At 31.5% G+C, this 25,822-nt stretch overlaps 1 protein-coding gene across 4 annotated transcripts; it reads right to left on the bottom strand.

Moving 5' to 3' along the window:
• Positions 1-915: 915 nt before the first annotated feature.
• Positions 916-23,161, bottom strand: LOC148618926 (ubiquitin conjugation factor E4 A-like). Of its 4 annotated transcripts, XM_088578297.1 has the most exons (21): positions 23,026-23,040; positions 20,993-21,073; positions 19,302-19,435; positions 18,662-18,766; positions 16,956-17,059; positions 15,531-15,692; positions 15,128-15,275; positions 13,733-13,944; positions 12,497-12,682; positions 11,863-11,980; positions 10,219-10,263; positions 9,784-9,999; positions 9,135-9,392; positions 7,856-8,112; positions 7,465-7,622; positions 6,970-7,162; positions 6,054-6,167; positions 5,342-5,593; positions 4,863-5,114; positions 3,687-3,844; positions 916-3,097 (listed from the first exon to the last, which is right to left on the bottom strand). In XM_088578297.1, the coding sequence occupies exons 3-21, from the start codon at positions 19,420-19,422 to the stop codon at positions 2,974-2,976; spliced, it is 3,183 nt and encodes a 1,060-aa protein (XP_088434423.1). In that variant the 5' UTR covers positions 19,423-19,435; positions 20,993-21,073; positions 23,026-23,040; the 3' UTR covers positions 916-2,973. The 4 variants fall into 4 exon arrangements, with proteins under 4 accessions (XP_088434423.1, XP_088434422.1, XP_088434424.1 ...); XM_088578296.1 differs by lacking the exon at positions 20,993-21,073 and having other exon boundaries at positions 23,026-23,161; XM_088578298.1 differs by lacking the exon at positions 23,026-23,040 and having other exon boundaries at positions 20,993-21,089.
• Between the last annotated feature and the right edge of the window lie 2,661 nt (positions 23,162-25,822).

The raw sequence follows: 25,822 nt of genomic DNA, 5'->3' as shown, positions 1-25,822 counted from the left end.
TACTTTGTATGTATCATTTTAGTTACTATATGTTCTTTGTTGTGAATGTCTGTTTTCCATGTCTGGTCTTTGTCCCTGGATTACATTCTTTTGATTACCGCTATAACATTGGTTCCCTTGATTACTCTTCCAATAGAAGAACATCAAAACTATCCTTATCAAGAATGTTTTGTTAAATAGCACTTCGTTTCGGTACAAATTATGAATACTGTATGACTTCTGTATAAATATTTCACTGTAATGACATTCACATAAATATATCGATGTAATGACTTTATTCATTGCAAATTAACAACTAGAATCTAATTGTATAGAGTACATTAACTTTTCACAAACGATTTTAATCAGAAATTCCTGCATTTTCATCTGAATATGTTATCAAAGATATTTTTATATCAAAACAAAGGATGAGAATCCATAATCTGGTATATCAAAGACTTACAAGAGTCCATTAAATGTTATAACATTGTATCAAATGATAGGAAAAACACATTAGTTACCGTACCGGTGCACCTGGTCCACGCTCCCAGTTTTTAGTGGAGTCCGAGTTGCTCATTTACTTTTGTTACTTTGTATGTATGATTTTATTTACTTTATGTTCTTTGTTGTGTATTTCTGTCTTCCATGTCTGGTCTTTGTCCCTGGATTACATCCTTTTGATTACCGCTATAACCTTGGTTCCCTTGATTACTCTTGCATGAAACTGAAAAAAAAAACAAAAAAAAAAAAAAAAAACAACAAAAAAACCAGTGAATGACTACACAAGAAATGACATCACAGTGTTATTATTTATAAGGGACATCATTACTTACAACTTATTGTACACTTCAGAAATTTTTGTGAAATTTGCTCTTTCCACATAAAAACTGATATTAAGTCAAATCAAAGTGGCTTGCTCACTGATAAGAAAAAAAATATATATCATGAGATTGTATTCAATAAATAACATGATTACAATAACAACACACATATATTACAAAACAAATGATAAGAATTTTCCCTCCAGAATCCAAATCAAGTGGGCAATAATACTCATGTCTTCTTTCCTACAAATCTACTATTAACAAGACAAACCTAAAACGCCGAAATGTGGAGCAACAGAAGTTTATCAATAAAGTATTTCTATGTATAGATATAATGATAAGCAGCTTTACTTTTAACATTATCTACAATAAATTACATACCATTAATATTAGTTTAAGAAGCTATGAAATATAGCTATATGCTTATAATCAAATGTCTACAATTTATATTTATTGATATGACTCCAATATAAAAATGTAGATTATAAAACTGGAATACAAATCAATTGCCATACTTTTTATAAACTTAGCCTTTAAAATGAATAGAAATAGAAGCAATATGAAGCCAAAAAAAATTCACAGATTTATAACTTTGATATTTTGAGTTCAGTATGGTTTCCAGTGTTCCTATAAAATTTATATGCTAACAATGAATTGAGATGGAACAGTATTTATAACATTTGTTTTTTATAAATAAGTACTGCTTAATGTACTGACATTTTATCACCAAGTTCACTTCAAACATGTTCCATGACCTACTTATCATCAGAAATACGTATACAATGCACAAATAAACCACAAAAGAGAATGAATTCAATGTAAAGCATAGAAATGCAATCATTCATTCTACGTTTGGACAAATTACTGAATACTTCTAAAAATAGAAATACATTTTCTAACATTCCGTTAAAATGAATAAATACATTGTATGTAGTGAATTTCAACAAACCAAAATGTTCTTGCACTTTGACCTTTTTTCTTTATATTTCTTCACTAGTGAAAATCATTATGTTTATTTATACATTATACATTTTTTGTCTTGTTCATTTTTTTATTGATAAAAAACTAGGAAAACATAAAATCTTGTTTTTTTTGTGGCAAAAATCAGAAAAATGACTACTACCTATTTGTTACATTATTTTTTTTATTTCCATATGAATATTTGTAGAAAAAGGAGGGCTTCAGGGACGGACACAGGATTTAATGAAGGGGGACGTAATTTCAAGAATCAGTATAAAAGTAAACCAGATTATGACATGTTTAATGTAAGAATATGATAAATTGCCATATTAAATACTATATTTAGCTGATTACGATTGTTTTTTTTTGTTTTTTCTTTGAAAAGAAGGGAGCCCATTATACCCTAACCTGGAACTATCCCTGGGTTTAAACACATAACCAAACAATTTTAATGAAGTGCTACCTTAAATGGCAGTGAGAGCAGATAAGACATTATAAAAGCAGTGTTAGGGAATGCTGAGATTGAAGTGTGCTGAGTAGTCCTGTTTAGGTCACGTGACCAAACAGAATTCTAGAGATTTAAAATTTATGTTAGGTCTCATTACAAACAGAAAATTACAGTATCTTCTATAATCACAACTTTCTTACATTTGATATAGTTGGCATGGTATGATATACTATCAATAAATCATATCAATCAATATGTCGATAAATGAAAAGAATGTACCAAGTTCACTCAATAAGTATATAATGGTGCAAAAACATCAAAAATTACGATGGTTTCTATTTATTGACAATGATGATAAAGTAGTTATCACCTGCAGGTTCCAGCTTTCAACCATCATAGAAAATGACTGAAGTGGTTTCATGATACCACATAGATTACATCTAACCCTTAAACACACCACATACGATCAACATGCATACAGTAATTACTTACAATAGTTTATCACAGTTTTCATATATCAAACATTCCTTGTCATCCACAATAGGTATGGTATATTACTATATTGATATCACATTTAAAGTTGATTGTTGTTTTGTTGTTTCTGTCAATATGACAGTCATGAACAACTCCCTGGAAAGCGAAAATTTGTAAACAAACATACCATCTCCAATTTCTCTCATACAGCAACCTAAGGTACCTAATGTTGCTGTTACGTGTTGGTTAACCTTGTTTTTTTTGTCTCTATGCTATTTGAATGATATTTCAGTTCATTGATTTTTTTTGTCTTTGTTCCTCTATCCATTTCAGTATTTTTTCTTTTAGTTCTGTATGTGGTATAACTTCATTCAGAGTTAAAGGAGCTCTGTTGAATGGATCATTTTGGTCACTGAAAAATAAAATACAACCTAACTGTACCTTAAAGTGATCTTAAGTACAAAAATATTTCACAAAAAATCATAGTAGCTTTCTAAGCATTACAATCCTGTGTTTTTTTCATACTTATTACTTTTGTCACTTTTGTACTGACTTCATTTCTTAGAATTACATACATATCTTTCCTAGATATTGTAAAATATCCTTAACTGCTTGGTTGGTTTAAGGTAACATGTACGCCCTGAGTGCACAAGGTCGTGGGTATGATCCCCAGCCATGCTGCACCAAAGACTTTAAATCTCTGCCAAGAACACATCATTATGGGGATAGACGTGCAACTGGTTGGCATTCAGTGAGAATAATGTGTGGATTAGGGTGGCATGCCTACCAGTATATTGTTGCTTCTGTGACCTAATACAGTAAAGATCCATCTGAGTGTGTTAGACTAGTACAAAGCTGAGGCTATATGATAAGTCAAATGTTCTCATCCTGAATTATTTGAAATATCTGCCATAGAACCACAATCAATGTAAAACACATTCATATTAAGAAGAGCACTTTATAAATCATAAGTCATTCTGATCATGTTAACTTTGCCATACCTAAGTAAATGCCTTGCTATAGTAGCACGGTCAACAACATTTCTAGAAGATGGTAAAATGACGGGATCTTTCATTAATGTACCCATGATCTCATCCAGGAACTCCTCTGGTGCATCAGCAAACATCTCTTCATCTTTCTTCTGTTGAGATCCTATTTTCTGTAATCAAAAAAACTTTTAAATTAACTTTGTATCCATTACACTTTTTATTAGCTACAATCAGAATTTTTTTTCTTTAATATTTTCACAGAATCTAAATGGTCATAAATAATACCACAAGTAACAAATAAAAACATGTACTTTATGTTAAAACTTCATTGGATTATCAAAGAATAACCATGCTTTGATGAAGTATTTAATACTATAAACATTAACATATAGTGTCTATTCATTGAAATATACCAAGATTGTCTCCCTTTTACCACAAAAATAACTTTTGTTAAGTTTGTAGATTATGACAATAAACTGTAATTCTCAACTAATGAACAAGAACAGTGCAATGACTTGACCTAAAACTGATATATGGATGATTCTTAGAACTCTGAAAAAATTTCAAGGCTGTGCCAAGTATTTTCATTGGTACAAGCTGAACTCAAATATCAAGATTTGTCAAGTTGGTGCACTGCTTTAACTGTTCCACTGCATAAAAAAATTTAAAGAAAAATAATGTTGCAAGCCCGAAAATAATGTTTTTATTTGAAGTAGGTGACATCCTGACAACTTCAAAAACAATTCAATGTTTCTGACGTAACAACAAAATGCTACACTCAGTCAGTGATTGTAATTTACTCGTTAATATACGGTACGTGCATTTTGACTGTTTTTAAACAAAAAATAGAATGGTTGCAGTATAGAATTGTTTAATTTTTTTAAAACGTTAAAAATCCCAGTCTACCCGTGTAAACCAAAAATCAGTTTAAACCTTCCAATTTGAAGGGTTAAACATGTCAAAACACTTGTACTTTTAATTTGTTTACAATACATTTCTAACACAATGAATGAATTCATTTGAAATAAGATGCCCTATCTCATGAAGTTTATGCTGTTACCACAAGGAAATTGAAACAGTTATTGCTCATTAAACATGTTTTATATGCCTTGAAAAAAAGCATGTCAATCACCTATTGAAACCTGTCTAAATGGTTTCCATCATGTCACTGTATGTCAATAATTTTACCTGGTTTTTTTCATGTAACAGTTCCATGCTCTCAATCATTTGTGTAGGTTTACGGATTTTCTTCAGAACACTGATGGCTTTAGGGAATAGGTCATCTGAGTAAGAACGGCCATCACTTACAACAGCAATACAGAAATGTACATCTTCCTCTAAGTTCAGATAGATTTGAGAAATATCTGATACAGTTTGTTGGGGTTTAAACTCGTATTCATCCTTGTCTTTCACCTTAAAGTTTCTCTGCTTAGGTCCAACCTAACAATCACATTTTTAAAATCAAATTTAATCAATGTAAAATCACAGAACCATTTTGAAACCTTAATGAAAATGATCTTATTTTCACAATACATGGATTACAGTACCTTCACAATAGAAATAAAGTTTAATCATACCAATACTAACATAGAGACAATATAAATTCATTTCAAATTTTCAACTGATGAATAGAAACATATCTAATAATGAAACAATAAGTTACTTACTAAATGTACCAGAAAGTAATTCAACATTCCAGAGATTCGATCAACCATAGAATTATGACAGAATATAGTCTTTATTTCTCTGGTCAATAGTTCTAACATGTGAATAGTGTGATTACCCATCACATTATGGTATCGAGCAATCATTGTTAACTGACGTAATCCCATCTCAGCTTCCTGTCTTTGGTCAGGTGTCATACTGTTCCATTCTCCTCTTTCTTTTGCTTGCTCTTTTTCCTTGATCTGGCTCATGTACTATTATAAAAAATGAATAAGTACTTCATACAGAAAACCCTGTCTGACCTAAACACGAATAATCAGACACCTGAGATCAATCATGTTTCTTAGTCCTTTCCATATCTATTTTAATGAATCAGTTCAGATATCTTACATTGTATGCTAGAAACCATAGCAAAGTTTCAAAACATTCAATATTGATTTGTCAACTCTACATGAAGCCTCTTAACTTTTCTTGAATTTAATTTTGCCTACAAATATTTAAAAATGCAATTATTCCAACGTAATTAGTATATATCTACTTTGTACATTATGATATTTACAAATGTGTAAATTCCATGTACATATCATAAAATTAAGATAACAAAGAAGATATCTGTCTTTCAGATGTCGTTTATGTAAAATAGATAATCTTCCATAAAATTTGACCTCTGTGAAGGAAAAAAAAACCTGAATGTTTGTGATTCACTTTACTTACATCTAAAGCTTCATCCAGAAGAAAGATAGCATCATTGATGAGAAGGTTGATAAATCTTAGGAATAAAGGTGGATCAGTTGCTTCAATATTCTCTTCAGCATATCTGGCTAGATTCTAAAAATAAATATACATGTATCTAAGATTCCATCAGAAATAAGTTTGCTTAGTGAAATGCGACTGTGGCCTGTGAAGAAACTTTAATTTTTTTATACTTGTTTAAGTATGTTCTATCTAAAAACTAGGCAGAAGGTGATTCATCATATCTCAAAACAATCAATGAAACTGTTAAAATACATTGGTTATGTCCTAAAAACAACTTTCCTCTAATCTGCTTTATATCTTGGAATATTTTTTGACTGGTTATAGTGTAAAATTTCTGGCAATGAAATTGTCCCACACTTTTCTATTGTAGAATGTAACAAAATTTTAAGTGTTTATATCTCCAGTGGGCAACTTTCATTTGCACTTCCACATTTGAAAACAGTTTTTATGAGGCCTATTAAAAGATTTCCAACCACATGATATTTGGGGTTAAGAAATGCATGAATCACTAATTATAAGCTTCTGACTGGCAGAAATGTACTTTTTAAATGTTTAGAGTCTTCTAGAAAAGAAATATGGATCAAGACAAATATAATGCACATTTGTAAACCTTAAAATTTCATATTTAGAAGTGAAAAAGAAAATAACCCTTGGATGACAAATAAAGTAATTCAACTTGGCTTGTATTTAAGAAAAAATAGATCCATGACACTATGCAAAAAAATATTTGGTTAGGCGAACCTTTCGCACCATCAGAAAATCAAAAATATGACAGAGGGCAGGATGTGATGATCACTTTATACCGCAAACTCTCATCAAGCTAGGGTTTAAAAATCTACTTAAATACAGACATAACTGCCCACTATCTACCTACTTTAATAGCATTTTTATGAGAATTTATCTCCCAGATATGTTCCATTACTTGGTACATTGGTCGTCTATAGTTAAACTTCTGTTCAAACTGTACACTCTGACCAGTCATTTCTATACTGACAAATACATGTATAATCTTCTCTGCTAGATGGTTTATCAATGGATGCTGTACAAATAATTGACCTTTATAATACCTGTGATAGAAAACAGAATGAAGAACATTACAGCTACAAAGATTGCATATGATTCCCAAATTAAGAATACCTAATCAAATCACAGTCAACTTGACAATCAAGGAGTTGGGGTTCAGCAAAAGGAGACTGCATCAGCTTGTCATAACAAAGTAAAACATCACTCATCAGTTAATACTATCCAATAAAAGGAAGGCTAAGGTCAATAGGTGTGATGTGTTTAAACTTAACAGGACATGAGACCTGCATACATGACAATTATATTTTTATTCTTTCCACTGATTTGTCCACTATCTATAATTTACCTCGACATCAAAGCTCTACTCTGTTCCTGGTCATTAGGTAGTAACATTGATAAAGTTTCAGCCAATTCTGCCCTCAAATGTGGGTTTTTCATTCTATCTGGGTTCCCCATGTACACCAGTATTAACGTCATAAAATGACTCAGCTTCTCACCAGCAAACTTAAACAGATTTATGGGAACAATACATAAAAGCTTAAATATACTCCATTCATACCTTTTGTAAACAAATAGGAACTAAACAACTGAATATTGAAAACTAGGTTTTTCTCAAGAAACTGTCACAAATAACTTGGACCTTTATTTTATTTCATGCATAAACACAACACAACATACACAATGCAGTTCTGAACAACAAATCCAGAGAGTAAAAAGAAAGAGAATTGTAAATTTACCTCAAAAACTTGGTCTTTAAATCTGTGAAGGAACTGAGTAAAGTCCGTAATATTTCCCATAATAAATTCTGGAATGCATGCAAGACACCCTGGTGCCTGAACAGGAAGGGGAAGTTGAACGTCAGCAAAGCATTGTGGGTTATCATTCACAGCAACCAGAGACAGCCATGTTGCTGTTGCTATGTGAAAATTGAGTGTCATTTCTAATAACTTTGGTTCTGTTAAAGCTGCTCTAATACTGAGATATATCGTCATACCTAAAAGGGACATGTAATTGTACATTAATAATGGAGATAACAATGATTAATCGAAATATTGAAGTAAAATGAACAATTACATTTTTTATACAACAGAATTATATAAAATCTATATAATACAGAACATATTAGTAAGAAATCATAAATAACTACAATATCATTCCCCTTTGCTGATAAAAGTGTACAAACATAATTAATATATATATATATATATATATATATACAACGTCTCAGAATGTGATGACTCTATTCTCTACACTGCTCCATCGGATCAAATTGATACAGGGAAGATAACGTAAACTTATAGAAGGGTCTGAAAAATTCCCAACGATGTTAGATACACGATACATCGTGTACTAAGTTACAGCCCTAGATTAATCCTATGAGGAGGAATGACCCGGCCAGCGAAAGCTATATTTTATATAGCCTAGTTGGTCGAGTGGTCTAGGGCGCTGGACTTAGTGCAGGAGGTGTTGGCATAGATGTCACAGCGGTACGAGTTCGAGTCCCACGGAGGGAACGACAAAAATTTGCTTCGCAAATTTGACAGTTCTAACATCGTTGGGAATTAGACCCTTATATATATCTATACACATTCATGAAATAACACAACTATTTACAATATGTACAAAACTGTGACAAAGTAAATGTGTTTAATAAATTTACATAAATTGTTCAATAACTTTTTGTTTTTACTTGACACTAGATATTATTATAGAGATGACTAGTGATAATTTTGCTTCACATATAACTGCATAAAGAAAGAAAGTTATTAAATAAAATTTCACACTAAAGCTGGGAGTGACCTTACAAAATGATGACCCTGCCTACAATACTATACCTGTAAAATCTATTAAGTTACATAAAAAATAATTGAACTGTCTCAGAGGAGTTTGTGCTTACAAAATAAATCAGCAGAATATTTTATTAGTACTTAAATTTAACATTTTATACTAAGTTTTATTTTAAATAGAAAAGAAATAAAGTTCATCATAGAACATACTTGTCAATATCATCCCTACCTTCCTCCATTTTGGTTTTGAGTTGCCGGACTGGTTCCATAGAATCATTACCACCCTGACCCCTAGCCTCATTGTACAGTCGCTGAATTCTTCCTAAACTTTGATTCAATTTCATAAACTTTTCATGTAATGGTTTAAATCCCATATTCAAACATTGATGAGTTAGGAAAAAACACTCTGATATAAAATTGTATGTATTTAGCTGTTCAACTCTGTTGTTTTCTTCCAATGTTATTAAACAGGTTTCTTTATTTAAGCCTAAAGAAGAAAACAAATCTTTAAATTCATACTATTTTGTCATATATCACATGCATCAAACTTTGTGGAACATAAATTCTGTTATTTAATTTCCTTAAAAAGATCATTTAAAATAGAATTTACTGAATTTACACTTAGATTCTTTTCCCTAATAATAAAGTGTTGGAACGGCATTCCAACTATTTCAGGTATATGGTCTTAGATTAAAAAAAATAAAAAGCTACATCAGAAAATACAACTGAAATTAGCTAAAGGCTGTAACATAATCCCAGTCCCATATAATAACATGCCCCCCAAACCCTAGTATGTAAGAACTGTATTGATACAATTCATTATTTTGTTTTAATTTGTTGTTTTCATGATGAACCATCTCTCAGACACAAACACTTACCAAAAGCATGTACATTTTTCAGAAGGCTTTTATCATTGTCTTGTACTTCCACAGAACAATATGTTGGTTGTACTTTTAATAGTTTATCACATTGTGGTTCAGAGAATGGTAGACACAATTTAAGCATTACATAACATAAGTTCAAACAAAATCCATCATATGCATACATCTGATTAAATAGTTGAGGCATCTGGGCTGACCATATCTTAGATTTGCCTGAAATACGAAGAATTGTTTTTCATTGAACTAAAAGCCCAAAATTTCATATTGACTACTTCATTTGTCTGTCATTTTTTATTTTCTTTAGTTAATTTAAGGAATGTTTGCATTCTTTCTGCAAATAATGAGTAATAACAAAATTATTTAACTGATAATGGAATAGTAAAACGAATAATGGTAGTCAACTAGAGGTACTAAAGAGCCATAATTGCTCACCTGGCTTGATAACCAAATTCTGTTTTTTTTCTTGGATAAAAATTCCTACAGTTCATACAAAAGGAACAATCAAATCAATTTTCTGTCCAGTAGTTTCTGAGAAGAAAATTTTTTAAAGTAATAACATAAAAAATTGCAAAAAGACAGCAATAACTTCAATATTGCTTAACAGATTAACACAAAAATTTGACCACAGATAGATCTCATCATGCTGAACACTATTAGCCAGGTCAGAATTTTGATAAACCAAATGGTTTAAGAGATATATGTAAAAACCTCTGTCTGACCCCTATGTTCTCTTCTTAGTAATAGTGGCCATGTACATGTACTTCACTTTACACAGTACTTCGTAATATCTTGCGTTTCATATCAGAAGTTTTTTTGTATGTTGTATATCATGTTTGAAATACTGAACAGCACTGAGTGCTTTAGTGAAATTTGTTTTTATTTTTTTCTACATTGAAAATGTCATAGTTCATAACATACTGCTTTGTTTGACTCACAATCAGGAAAATCATCAAACCACGTGCTCTACATTTTTATCATAAAATTTCAAATTCACTAGTGAAACGAATGTAGTCACTGAAATACACTTACTATCGTCTGTTTGATGTTTCATTAAATAGTCACTAGATAGATACCATTACAATTCATCCGTATTTAAAAAAAAAATATATCAAAATATAAAACCACCCGATATCACTGTAAATAAGAATTCCGACATGTAATTAATAAAATTTGTTTCTTTCCACTACACGTGCAATTTTGAATTAACTAAATACACAAATCAAGCTTTAATGAGTGTCAACAAATTAATTTTAAAGCCTCACTAATTGTTGTTAATACACACTTCGATCATGGTTAAAAATAAAGCAATCAGTTTTCGGACTAATTAGTTGACTTCCAGACATCAGGGTTAATTAACCTCAAAGTCCTATCGAGGGGACTGATTGATTACCTCGAGTTATCGGAAGTTTCGATTCATCTGAGTTTGAGTCATCCGAAGTAAAATTGTATAGGAGTAAGGGGAGTTTTGCTCAGACTTTGTTATTAGTTCGAGTTATCTGAGATTTCGACTAATCCGAGTTCAACACATTGTGTTTCGACTGTAAATGAGAAAACTGCTGTCTGACCAACATGCTCTAATTTTAGTAACTGAAGCCATATTTTTTGACAAATAAAAATCCAAATGGTCATTTTGTGCAGGATACCCTAAGAAACAATCAAGCTAAGTTTCATTAAAATCCATTGAGTAATTTCAGAGGAGAAGATGTTTGAAAAATTGTTAACGACAACCACAGATGCCAAGTGATGGCAATAGCTCAAATGGCCTACAGCCAAGTGAACCAATAAAACAGGAATTGTAAAAATCAGAAGAAAACAAGCATTCTACATGGGTTTTAATCAAACAACTTCTTTTACCCTTTTTGGCCCCTTTTCTAAAATGGTACGGGCTATAAACTCCATATTAAATAGGGACCTTCATTTAGCGGTCAGTAAAATCATATCAGAATTTCATAACAATTAGTCAACCACAACTAAAATTATTGCATGAAAATTAAGTCTCTATGGATCCCTTTTTTAAAATAAAATATCAGCCATTTAGCCTTCCGAACAATCTAGAGAGTATGTTTATTAACAAACCTGCATTTGCAGAGATACATCTGCCAATCCATAGTAGGGCCTTATGTTTCACGACAGACGAGGACTTCAGTAAACTCAGGACAAAGGCATGGACTCTATCTCCTATCCTGGTTATTGGCTGTATTCAAGAAATACATGTAATGTAATAATACACAATACTTTGACAATAAAGCAAGCTTCCTTGCCAGTTTCAGTTTTTTGTTTTGGGAGAGGAAAAATAACAGACAGCATTTCTGAGAAAAAATATATACTTTACTATCAATACACAGTATAAATGAAATCATATTTTAAAAAGTATTGAAATACATAAATTTGAGGGACTGAATCTAATTACATTTGTTACAACATGCATAAGCTAGGCCAATCATTGTAGCATGTGGGTGGAGATAATCATCCATTCATATGCACTCATCAAATCCAATATACATAGGAAGAAGGTGACAAGTTGGAATGCATGGTGGACCTGTTGAGCAAACGGATTGTTAACAATAACTATAAAATTCATGTACTACAAAAACTTTTTCAAATGTAAATGACTTAATGCAAACATGTCCCCCCCAATGCAAAGGATTTGTCTTTTTGAAAAAATACCTATCCACAGTTGATTAATGAGTACATATGTACTTGGCCTAACCTGGTGTATGCTATTTTCTATTGCCTCCAAGTCACGTTGTGTTTTTGTGGATGGATCTGTGAAGAATTCACATGGGCCAGCCTCGTGTCTAGGAATAGAACTAAAGCAAAATAGAGAACCCAGTAAGGTATGTTCATAGGTCTTCCCTTTGTTCCAGTCCCTGGGTGCACTGTGATCTATTAACACCTACAAATATGATTTAAAGTGAATTTATTTGTTATCAAGTAATGCAGCAGTTAAACTAATTGTCTTTTGAAAAATCTTGTAAATCTGCAAACATAAATTGTAATCTTAAACAGAAGATAATTTGTGGAACCACTTCTGAACAAATGTTGTCATCAAAATACAGCAAAAAAACTTCTATGAGAAGATTAATTAAAATTTCATCACTATAAGTCAGTAAAACTACCGGTATATGTTCTCTATGATTTGGTCATTTTATCTACTTCTTGGACGACTAGATATTTTTGATATCACATCATAAGACAATGTGATATGAAAAATTCGCCATTGTGATTTGTTGTTGAGTGGATGTGTATCATTCTCTACAAAACCTGATTGGTCAAAAGCAATGTTGTGACGTTCCTTACATTGTTCTCCAGTAACAACTGGTGATGGAGAATCATCAAAATTTCCACAATGGCATATATTCAGTGTCAACAGCTAAATATTCCAGAGGATCATAGAGAAAAAGGTTTCATAATTTGTAAAATTGGAATATTGCAAAATGTCAACTTGTGTTATTTAACTTCAAGATCATAACTAACTCACCAAGGCTCGCTTGTTATGATGTTGAAATTAAACAACTTGAGTTGATAATTCATAACATTCAACTTTCACTCATTATGATACCTATTAATATCTGTTTTCAAATAGGGTCTGATTTAAAATGGTTTAAATTTAAAGTTTAAAGTTTGAAGTTTAAATTGAAATTTCCCTAACTTTATTTATTTATTATGTGCAATCTATTTGTGAGATCTGAGCAAGTTAAGATAAGAAGAATTTATGGGCTGAAACAAAATAGCATTATAACTTCATCCTAAAATGTTATCTTGGAAATTCTGTGATCCAAATTGAGGTAGAAAGTATACACATATCTCTGTATTTTAAAAAAAAAAGCTAAATCACAACACAACTATACAAACAACCTACTAGATGATACTGTAGAAATTTGAGGAAATACATGTATATGTAATTTTTTTATGAATGTGCTAAGGTCTGAGAGAAGCAGAATACCTCTGCTAGGGCTGGATTCCTGGTGAAAAATGACATAAAATCAATGGTCTTTATCACAGAAGGATTAATTAGTGAGGAATCATTGGTCATATTGGTCTTCACAGAATCCAAAACAGGTTTAAATACATCACACAGGGAACCATCTTCTTTATTCTGGTGTATTCCTGTCACTACTTGGTCAAAAAATTCTAACATAATGTTAAAGTTGTGAGCTGAAATGCATAAGATGACCTGATTACTTTCAAGTAAAGAGTTACGGTTGAAACAAACAAAAACAAATGAAAATAAATATTAGTTTACATTACCCAGTATATATTTTAGTGACTTGAACTAGGTTGCTATCAAAATAATATCACAGCTGCAGAGTTTGCAAAAATGAATGTGCCCTAAATGGTTCTTCTAGAAATCCTGTCCTAACAACTCTATTGTAAAAGTTCATAGATTTTGAAATTCAATGTAATCATAATTTAATCAGTTACAGCTTCAAAAATGCCTGTATTAACCAATTACTTTTCAATTACATTTCAATTATGTGTTGAATCTTGGTTTATATTAATGTGATCTGTGCAGGTTTCAACAAGAGAGGTAATGTAAGTATAGAATACAAATTACTTGCATACAAAATTAGAAAGCTGGTACATTATATGCCATTATGTAATGACATTTTTCACAAAATGATGATGATTAAATGGAATACAGATCTGATATCTAACTTTGTATAAATTAAACATCGATCATTGAAACTGTACATATCTTTTCTCTATATAAATATGTCCAGCTGTAATGCTGTATGCTTAAAAGTTACATCACATAAAAGCCTTAGGTCTCACTAACCACTTCTAACGTTTCAATTACCTTACATGTTAAAAAAGTAATTTTCAAAGTTTCACTGTGAATTCTCAGGACAAATGACATCTTAAAGTTGCACACCATTGCGAAGCTTGGAAAATAAGGCTTCCAAAATCATTATGCTAATGGTACGATGACTGTAGAAATTCTTCATAAAATTTACTTGAATAAATAATACTGAAAATCCACATTTTTACCTGTTCTGCTAATTGACAGCATGGAGGCAAATTACTCACACACGTAAACAATATTCATACACTTTTGTAGTTAATTACATATATGATTTTAAAGTACACATTCACAGCTTTATTTTGACTACTTTTAATCATAATACACACAAATAATGCACTAACAATGCATATGTCTAGGTTCAGTGTGTTTTTGGTACTACAAAGTCGGGTGGCCATTTGACCTGGAAGTGGTTAGTGAGACCTTAAGCTTGATTATCTCCCTTTGGAGTCAAAAGACAACAGCTATCTTCCTTTGTGTAAATCTTCATTCGATTATGAATCTTAATTATCCCATGAATGTCCAAAAAATACTTACAAGAGAGGAAACTATCTTCAGATTGATATATATCTATGAATTGTTTAGAGAGGTTTTGTTCATACAGATCTGGTTGTTGTAGACAGGTTTTGGCATTCATTACTAAAACAGCCTTACACTTTTGCACTTCAGTCTTCATTTTTGGGAACTGTGTAAAAATAAATAAAATTAGATCTTTATAGAAAGTATGTAAATTTCAAAAATGCTTGTAAAATGTACAGAAATATTGCAAGTACCAATTTCTATCAATTCATCATCTACTGCATGAATAAATAGATAAAACCTATGTGTTATCAGAATTCATAAAAAACATAAAACAAAAGTACATAGAGTAAAGAAATAGTCTCTAGATCCTGAATCACATTCACGTAGAACATATATGTTATTCAGTGATACACCTCACCTTTCCTTCCAAGTGTCGTATTCTCTGGTAACACTGGTAAAGGTAATGTAAAACTTGTGATTCTCCAGCTAACCTTGCTGCCTCAGCATCTTCCTTTTTATTTATTGTCAATGATACAACAAACAACCCAGGGTCTTTCATCAATAACCTTTCAAATACAGCCTACAATCATAGAGATAACTGCCATGCAAGTACATGTACCTGCAATTCTGTCCTTGAAAATTTTAAAAATAAGCCAGGATCTAGACTTTCAACTGAAAACTATTCAGAACTCAAATAACCCTAACAATGATAACTACATCGTACTCCCCAGTTAACTAGGCCAAATTTTGTTTCACTAGACACTGGCCAATAGAATATAGGCTAAAGGCGAGCACAGTACCTGGTACAGAACCATGCAATTAAGTACAGTCTATTGTAAGTAGTAAAAGTTGTTGTTGGAGCAAATTCCTTTAAAAATACATAGGTATCTAAAACATGTATAAGAAACAATGTAATACTGACATCAAATTAGGTTCAACATCAATGAAAAATTAAAGAATATAGATTTGATAGGTTAAATAACCCCCTTTACTCGTATTATTGTTTATAATAAACCATATATTTCAATGTGTTTTGTGGTTCTAAGAGTTTTTAGACTCTTTTGTCCTGAATAATTAGTACTTTGTGCTGAAACAAAGGGTTATACAGGAAAAAATGCACCCTGTGTTTTTTTGTTTTTCATATGTTTCAGACCAACAGGAAAAATATGTGAGAAAAAAAAACATAAATAACAGTCATTTCATTTTCATATCAATTTAAATAATAAAACAATAAAAATTATTGTACTGAAGTTTTTCATGCACAAAATCAAAAATTTCAATATGGTCATAAAAAAAACATACTTGTACATTGTATATACGATTTCGTAAGTTTAAAAACAAATGGAACCATATGCAATTTTTCCTGAGTACTAAGATCAGTCTTTGCCTCTAAATTTCAAACAACAGGCCTCTACCCTTAATCTAAACAGAATTTTTCTCTATGATACACTGGCATGGAAGCAAAATTTCTGCAAGCCTGTCACTACTTTTACCAGCATTGGCTGCTGGGCTTATCCTAATTTTGGAGACTGCAAAATCGGTGAAAACTAGAAAAATGTTATCATTATCTATATTGGAAGAAAAATCTAAATTTAGTATATAAATACTGTTACCAGATACCAAATACTTCTAAGCTTCAATCTTATTGGCCAAAGCAATAACAAGAACAAGCATTTTGTGGTTTTTAATGATAATTCTAATTTTAAGATGACAGGCATCACAACTGGACCTAGACCTTTAAGCAGTATATCATATTTGAAAATGTGCCAGTAGAATACATTTTGTAGCTCTCTTTCAATTGGGTCTTAGTTTCCATTCTATAAACACTGTCACATACATATACCTGCTCTAAGCATTCCATTTCCAGCCATGTCTGTCCTTCTACAGAACTGGCTAAATCTGTCATGTATACGCATCGTGCTGGTCTGTCAGTAAAAGCCTCAGGATCTAAAAAGAGTCAACAATTCCATGAATCAAAATGTAAAGATAGAAAAAATATAAAAATATGTATATGATCTACTTGAAAGAAAGTGAAAGCATGGCCAAAACTTTATTTAAATAATTACATACAGCAGGATGTCAGTCTAATACCTGGTATAAGTACCAATATGGTATATGATACAATAGCTGGGTTACTAGTAATGCCAGTGACATTGAATAGTTTAAAATGTAGATAACACAGTAGTTTCCCTCTCCACCAAAAATTAGTGCTATTATAAGTTTTCAAACTACCTAAACATAATTTCGCTATAACCAGTTTAACAGGGGGAAAAGTAACTAATAAGATAATTTATTGGAAAGAGATTTATTGGAAAGAGTGAATAACTAAAATATAATTTTAATTGAGAAGAACTCTGAGATTTAATGAGTGTGCAGAACTTTGCCTTGAATTAAGTTATGTACATGACCTAAATCTCTGAGAGTTCTCCACAGGAGTGATTTTATTTTAGTCATCCACAATAAGTAATTAACTAATTGTTAATTCTATTTATTAAACCGACTTTCTGAAAAACTTTTGCGATTTAAAAAATAAATTTCAACTTTTATGATTGGGGAATGGATACATGTACTCCAAATCATCAGAGCCTTCAAAAAAAGTTTACACATCAAAAGAGGAAAGCATTGTCATGTTTTGGCAGGAGAAGTCCAGAATAAAATTACAGGACTTATTCCATATTTGAATTTATACTTTGGGTGCATTTATGGTTGTATTATCAACTTGGTTCTGTATACTTATGGCAAAAAAAACATCAATATCCGGTTTGTACCTGCATTTTCAGGAGCTGAAAAACAGCATAATGGCAGCTTCATTTGCGTATACTTGTAAATGTGTGATTGAGAGCCAAACCAGTCTCGGAAAATATTTGCTAGTTTCGATAATTAAATACAAATCGAATCATAGATTTTCCAAGATAGGGTTGGCATTATAGTCTGCAGTATGGCGTCCAGGTGTTTATGAAAATTACGTAATCAATATTACCCATAATTCTTGGGTCACAAAAATTGTGAAACAAAAACGAACCAAAACGAAACGAAAACAATCGATTAAAGAAAGAATCGAAACGAATCAATTCGATCAAATGAATCAAATTGTTATAAAAACAGAATTTAACCATACAAAATGGAACAGAATCAAGCGAAACTAAATGCAACAAAAGAAATCTTTGAAGACGTTTCACAAATATAAGAACCATAATGTTAACCAGTGCCGGACAATTTGATCCAAAGACATTTCGGACTATGACAACCAATAATTCCTTATAAATGCCAGACATTTCGCCCAATAGACATATCAGACCACAACAATCAGTATAATGCTTTAGGACAAATATATATCATTACAAAATTTGCCATACTTGAAGGTTATAAGTATAAAATATCAAATCAGAGCGGACAAAAATTATCAGTTGTTTTTAATTAATGTTTCTTTGGGAGTGTTAAAAGGTTTCACCTTCATTATATTTTTGAAATTTTTATTATGTAGGCAACATTTAATAATTAACTGCTGCCTACACAACAAATAGTGAATCATCTATTTAAAGAGTTTACCTTTGTCAAGAGTAAGTAAGAAAACATTTTCCAGTAGTTTGTTGATTTCAAGTTTATGTTCAGCAACAGATTTCCAGTCATCATTCTTTAACTCAACAGCTATTACTGTAAAATACAAATGTACATGTTTCACAGATAGTAAAATACACAACTCCACAGCTATCACTGCAAAATATGTGTCACAGAAAATAAAATACACAACTTAACACTGCAAAATAACTAAATTGCTCTTCAGGGACTTCACTTTTGTTGTAAAAAAGCTTCCCCTAAATTTGTTGCTATATCAGTTATTGAAAGATATTGACTAAAAGATATTCATTGTATATGTTTGGTACATGTATCAAGCATTCTTCATGACAAACATTTGTAATTTTTTTAACTGAAAGGAAAATAACTGAAATTCACATATTTTTAGGTAATATAATTATCTTACATCAGAGCTTTAGAAATTTAGAATTTTTTGCCTTCCACAAGAAAAGTTTGGAAATTCACTAAAAACTTCCCCTCAATAGTAATCGACCTAAAACAATTACAAAACTTTCCCTGTGATAAATATCACTGCCCAAGGGTCATGATAATGGGAACTCTTACAGTCTTACAGTCACAAGGCATACATAGAATTGACCTTCCAAATGTTTACCTGGTTCTGCTGCAGCAGCCTCTTGTTCGTCTTTGGACAACGGAAGATTAAATGTATCATCTCCTCCACTTGTCAACAAAGCAGCAAACGGATTATTTGACAAGTCTTTTTTATCTGTCATCTTAGCATCACATCTAAATACAATAACAATGTTCTACATGTACAATGTATAAATACAACATGTACATTTACATAACAAATTATTCCCAATGTAATCCAACAAAATTAAAAGGGAAATTCCTTTCTCTTTCTCTTTCTTCTTTCCTAAACAGTGAAGACTTAAGCTTAAAACATAACATCAACAAATACACATGTAAAGGATGTTTCCAGATGAAGTCTGAATACATACCAATTCCATGATTTTATATTTCATGTACATGTACTAGCATTTATCCACCAACTTTGCACTTTTACCAGTATGTTGCATATGGAAGGCATAAAATGTAAGTACACTGTATGCATTCATTTTCAGTATATAAGAATAACACATACATTTTGTACATTGTACATGTACATGTATTAGATTATTTTTTGGTGAAGAGTAAAGGCATTGAAATGTAGCAAAAACAGAAAGAAAAGTATCCCTGGGGAACCAGTAATGACACACTTATGAATGTTTTTTTAATTTGTACATAAAAGGTGATTTTACATAACTTGTGGAATATGCAATTAGTCAAGAAAAGTGACTTATCTGTATGTTTTACACACAAATATGCATTAAAACATTTAACAGGTAAGTAAATCATTAAAGAAGCACATGTCCTGAGTTTTTGGAGCAGCTTACATAAGAACTAGTAATGACACAGTGTAAACCAAATAAATAAAAATCACTCTATGCAACATGATCATTAAAAAATTGTTTTCATATGTTAGATTTACTTCATTTTGAGTTAAAATGCAAAAAATTAATACTAACAAACTTTGATAGCAATTGAATAACAGAAACTATAGAAATTCTATTCTGATTCATAATAAAATAGGGAAGTTAATTGTGTTGATTAATCAAATTTTTTTCTCAATGTTAATACTTTTAATAAAACTTTATTTATTAATAATGTGCAGAAAAATTGAAATCCTCTTAAGTGTACAGAAATTTGTCTAAAACTTCACCATACTGACACTTGGCAATCACCCAAGCAAACCACTACATCAGGTTACATTAAAGCTTTAGAATTACTTAAAACGCAGGTTAGACAAAACATGTTTATAAGACATCTACATGTGTACATTATTTTTCAAAAAAGCCACTTCTGGTTGGAAGGATCTTGAAAAATCTCTGCACTCAATGCCATACTCAGAACAGTTCTTCCAATAATTTTACCAAGATTTTGAATGCCCTTTACCGTCTCCTACTTTTTTTATGATGAAAAATTCCTAAACAAATTGGTAAAATAATAAATGACATGAAATCTCTTTTATTGATGACAAATACAGATAAAATCAACCAAACTGTTCTTACTGATGCTAACCATGTTCACATACAGATGTACACGTAGCTGGTGAAATCATTAAGAAATTAGCAGCATGCAACACAATTTTTTTTCATTAATAAAAAAAATGTCCAAGTGACAATCGTGTCATTTAAAAAATTAACAGTATAGGACAGCATATGTACAGTATGGTCATTTCTTTATTGACCTAAGATGATTGAAATGATTTTTTATGAATTTGAAGTGAGATTCAGTTTGTACCTTGGGCTCCATCATCATCATCATTTTCTGGTATGGGAGTAGACGCCGCAAGGAATGTAGAACCTCCTGGAACTTGGTGTGCTATATACATGAAAATGGGGGGTGGAAATTTAACGTTAAAAAGACAATTTCGCAATTCATTACAATTAATGTTAAAATATATAACATAAAAGTTAAACATATTTACATTATCCACAGTGGTTGGGGTTATTTTATTTAATTATTTAACTAGAAAACGTCCTTCAAATGTTAAATGTGGAGATATCACTTTTGAAGGACTATAGGGAATACAGATATATTCTTGGAGATTGTTCCAATTTGTTATAGTGTTTGGGTAGAAGGAATACAGACGCATAGAAATCTTTGTTTGTATAAACTTGCCTCAAGTGCGCCTATCTGAATGTGTGAGCATATCATTTATAACTTCCACTAACCCCCCATTTATCTTATAAAGTAAAACAAGCCTTGTTTTTGTTCTGTGAAATTGAAGACTCTCCTAATTAATGGTGTTTATCATGCTAGTCACTGCACCTGGTGTTTTATTTGTGTAGTCATTGAAGACATACCTTGCGGCTTTCCTCTGAATCTGCTCAAGTTGGGCAATTTGGTTTTGTTTATATGGATCCCAAACTGGCGAGGAGTACTCTACGATCGGATGCACAAGAGATGTGTAAATAAGGCTTTTAACCTTACGTGTGCAGTGTTTTATATTTCTAGGTAAAAAGTCTAAGGTTTTATTGGCTTTTGCTGTTACCTTGTTAATATGTGGACCCCAATCGAAATCACTACTTAAAGTAACACCAGATATATGCTGTCTGGTACAGTCTCAAGTATGTGTTTATGCAGTTTATATTAAAATGAAGTTGGTTTAGCTTTTTTAGAAATATTTATGACATAGCACTTTTCTGGATTAAATTTCATTTGCCATTCTGACTCCCACAGTTCCAAGATTTGTGAGATCCTTTGGTAATTCATTAGATTCACTTAATTTATTCATTATCCTGTATAATAAACAGTTGTCGGCAAAAAGACAAGCTTTACTAGATACATACTCTGGCAGATTGTTAATAAATAATAAAAATAAGGTAGGGCCCAATACGGTACCCTCAGGGACACCTGAATCTACAGATAATTTAGAAGGTTGAATACCATTTAAGATGACCTGTTGTTCTGTTTAATAAAAAAATCTTTTATCTAATGAAGATTATTATTTCTAATTTCATAATAGTTTAGTTTGTTTATTAACTTTTCATGTGGAACTTTATCAAAGGCCTTTGAGAAATCTAAAAGAACTGCATCAACTTGGCTGCCTTCTGATAATGAATTAGCTATGTCCTGAACACAAGTTATTAGTTGCGTTTCGTGCAAGCGTTTACTTCTAAACCAATGTTGACAATCACTTAAAATATTATTTATGTCTAGAGGTTTTCTGATGTTACTTGTTAATACATGTTCAAGGATCTTACAACAAATAGCTGTTAAGGATACAGGCCTATATTTTTAACTGGAAATACATATTTTGCTGACTTAAGTAAAAATATTCATTCTATCCATCGTAGTTTTTGCCAATATTTCTTGGTAATAACTTTGTTGTAAATAATTTATCAACGAATCAAGTCCTGTGTGATACAAACAATGTATTTTAGGTCCTCATCAAAAACAGGAACCAGGATGATGATTTCAGTTGTAGTCTGTAGATAAGTTAAAAATAATGATACATCTCAGCATAGAAACATGTGAACTACAATGCACCGGTTATCAATCTAGATAAGACGAAGAAATTCAAATAACCCATCACTGTAAACCACAGATCCACAGAATCTGACGGTGACTTCACCTTATTATGCCTGGCTTATACTTTTAATTAATACAAGTTGCAGTGTCACAAATAACGATTCATCAAGAAAATAATAGAGAAAATAACTTGGTTATTGTCTGATATTTAAAAAGTTGTTCATGGGTACAGATGTGATATAAAAATAAGGCTTGAAGCAAAATAAAAAGATGAAATGTATCATAGTCTGTTCACTTACACGTCAAGTAAATGAGAACCGAAGGCAATCCACGGGAAATGCTTCCGCGAACATATAAGTCTTCTGTAATAAATGTACTATTTTCTGAAAAAAATGATTTAATGTAGATTGTAAGTTTTGTTTCAGAAATTATGATCGAGAATAAAAGAATTACATTTGTTTGCAATGACACCTAGGCTCGAAATTTTGTTTCACTGCTGAAAGATTTCTAACAAGTTTAAAGTGTTCGTTTCTGATTGTGTCGCAAACAACTACACGTAACAAGCGCCACTTAAAAAGGGATAAAATGAATAAATAAATAAACATCGAAAATAAAAAAAAAATAACGAAAAAAATAACATAATAAATTGCCTAAAATAGCAACATCAAACAAGCATGCAATCAGGGACTTTTAAAATGTGTACTCCCTGATGCAAACAATTAAAATATGATATATTGATTAACTGGAAGCAATTTCTTCTGAATGAGATATCAAACAAGAACTATCTTTAAAAAAGATAGCCGATGCATTTTCTCGCTTTGTTAATACCCAAACTGATTAAACGTGTAATTTTCGTATATCAATTATTTTATTGGTCCAACAAATAAAATATTTCAAATTATTCAATATATAAAAGATTATTTAAAACATGCAGACCATGAAGTTTTTTATTTTAACTTTGTATACAAGTCTTGTATTTTAACCAATGAAGAAAAGAAAAATGTGTTATTTCAAGGGAGATTATGACTACAAATAAAAGATATTGATTGGCAACCGTATCTGGCAACAGGAATATCAACGACACATAAAATAGATTTGCTGGTAAACTATCATATATTTGCAAAGAAAAAATATGAGCAAATCTAATCAGAAGTCCTACGATACGTCCTGGGTGGACAAAGTCGCCCTAACTGCAGTGCAAAACAAAGCGAAAATTATGGAAAAAGTACAAATATTGCAGAAATCCATAAACAAAGAGAAATATGATCAGGCGAAGAATGTAGCAAGTGAGAAAGTTCGAGAAGCACAAGTTCGTTACGAAAAGTTTGTAGCTTTAAAGACAAAAGATGATCCAAAAGTTTTCTGGAAGTATGTCCAAGCCAAGACGAAATTAAAGTGAAAGAGAAAATAGATTGTATAAACGATAGTTCTGGCATTATGCAGACAAATAACGGTATAAAAGCTGAGTTACTTAACGTTTTTCCATAGTGTTTTTACAGACTAAGCGGATAGTACACCCACTTTTGACCGGAGAACTGTAGAGCAGTTAAAGAAGATTGAATTTCATGAAACCCTAGTTAAAAACATTTGAATATGGACAATGAGAATAAATCTCAAGGTTTAGACTCGATTTATCAAAAACTAATTAAGGAAACTGTTGATAGCATCACAAAACCAATTACAAACATATTCAAGAAATCAATGGATAATGAAGAACTACCAGATGCATGGAAAGTAGCTAACATTACCCCAATTCACAAAAAAGGCCATACATATGAAGTTTCCAACTAAAGGCCAATCAGTCTATCATATGTAAAACGATGCAAAGAATAGCCAGGGACAAAATTATGGAAAACATGGAAAAACAAACTATTCATACATCACCAACATGGCTTCAGAAAGGGAAGATCTTGTGTTACCCAAATAATAGAAGTAATGGAGAAGTAGGCAGACAACCAAATATTCATTGACTGTATTTATATCGTCTTCCAGAAGCTTTTGATACAGTGCCACACAAAAGACTAATCCACAAACTCCAAGAATAGAGGGTAGGGTACTAAATTGGATTAAAGATCTCCTTAACAATAGAAAACAAAGAGTTGTGCTAAATGGATACCTCTCAAATTAGTCAAGTGTCACCAGTGGAATTCAACAAGAACTCCCTGATGCTATTGAAAACCTGGTCAATCTATTTGCCGACGGCACAAACGTCTATGCAACAGTAAATAGTGAAGAAGAAAATCATTCTATAATGGGACTTAGACGCTTCAATGCAATGTAAACATTCGCACATAGGCCAAGAAACAGGTGCTAAATATACAATGAATAATGAGATAATAACAGACAAACAAAGAAAAAGATCTCGGAATCACCATAGATAACAAACTTGATTTTCAAGAACAAATAAATATCCAGGTCAGAAAGGCAAATCAAAAATTAGGTTTGAAAACAGAATTTTTATACTTAGACAAAGAAACGTTCGTTGTATTATATAAAAGCCTAGTGCGTCTACACCTGGAGTATTGTAGTTCTGTATGGTCAGTTCTAAATAAAAAAAGAAGCAATCATAATTGAAAATGTGCAAAGAAGGGCAAATAGACTATTAGAAGGCATCCAACACATGAGCTATGGTGAAAGGCTGATTTTTCCAGGTTTACCATCACTACAATACAGAAGGGCTAGATCAGACTTAGCTGAGACGTATAGAATTATTAATGGTATTGACAGAGTTGAATGTGATAATATTTTTCCCAATCAGACAGTCGAATACCAGTTGTCATAAATATAAGATTTAACAAAAACATAGCAAAACAAATAAAAGAAAACAACTTTTTCACACCGAGTTGTGGGCATATGGAATTCACTGCCTGAATCATGTGTAGAAGTCAGAAACATGAACATTTGTAAGAGTTCCCTAAATATTCATTGGAAAAAACAAACCAATGAAATGTGTGCCTGATTACTATGGACCGGATACATGTATATGAAAAAATATTGAAACGGATAAGAGAGGCGACGCCCAAGAAGATCTCAACGACATGGTTAACAAGGTAAACAAGGTAAATATAAAAGTGACTGAGAATATTTCGGACACCA

Source organism: Perna viridis, chromosome 4 (genome assembly GCF_037379345.1).
Source record: "Perna viridis isolate PV_CMFRI_1.1 ecotype Kerala chromosome 4, ASM3737934v1, whole genome shotgun sequence".
Taxonomy (NCBI): domain Eukaryota; kingdom Metazoa; phylum Mollusca; class Bivalvia; order Mytilida; family Mytilidae; genus Perna; species Perna viridis.
The sequence above is the reverse complement of the archived record's forward strand: the minus strand, read 5'-3'. Positions and strand labels throughout refer to the sequence as shown.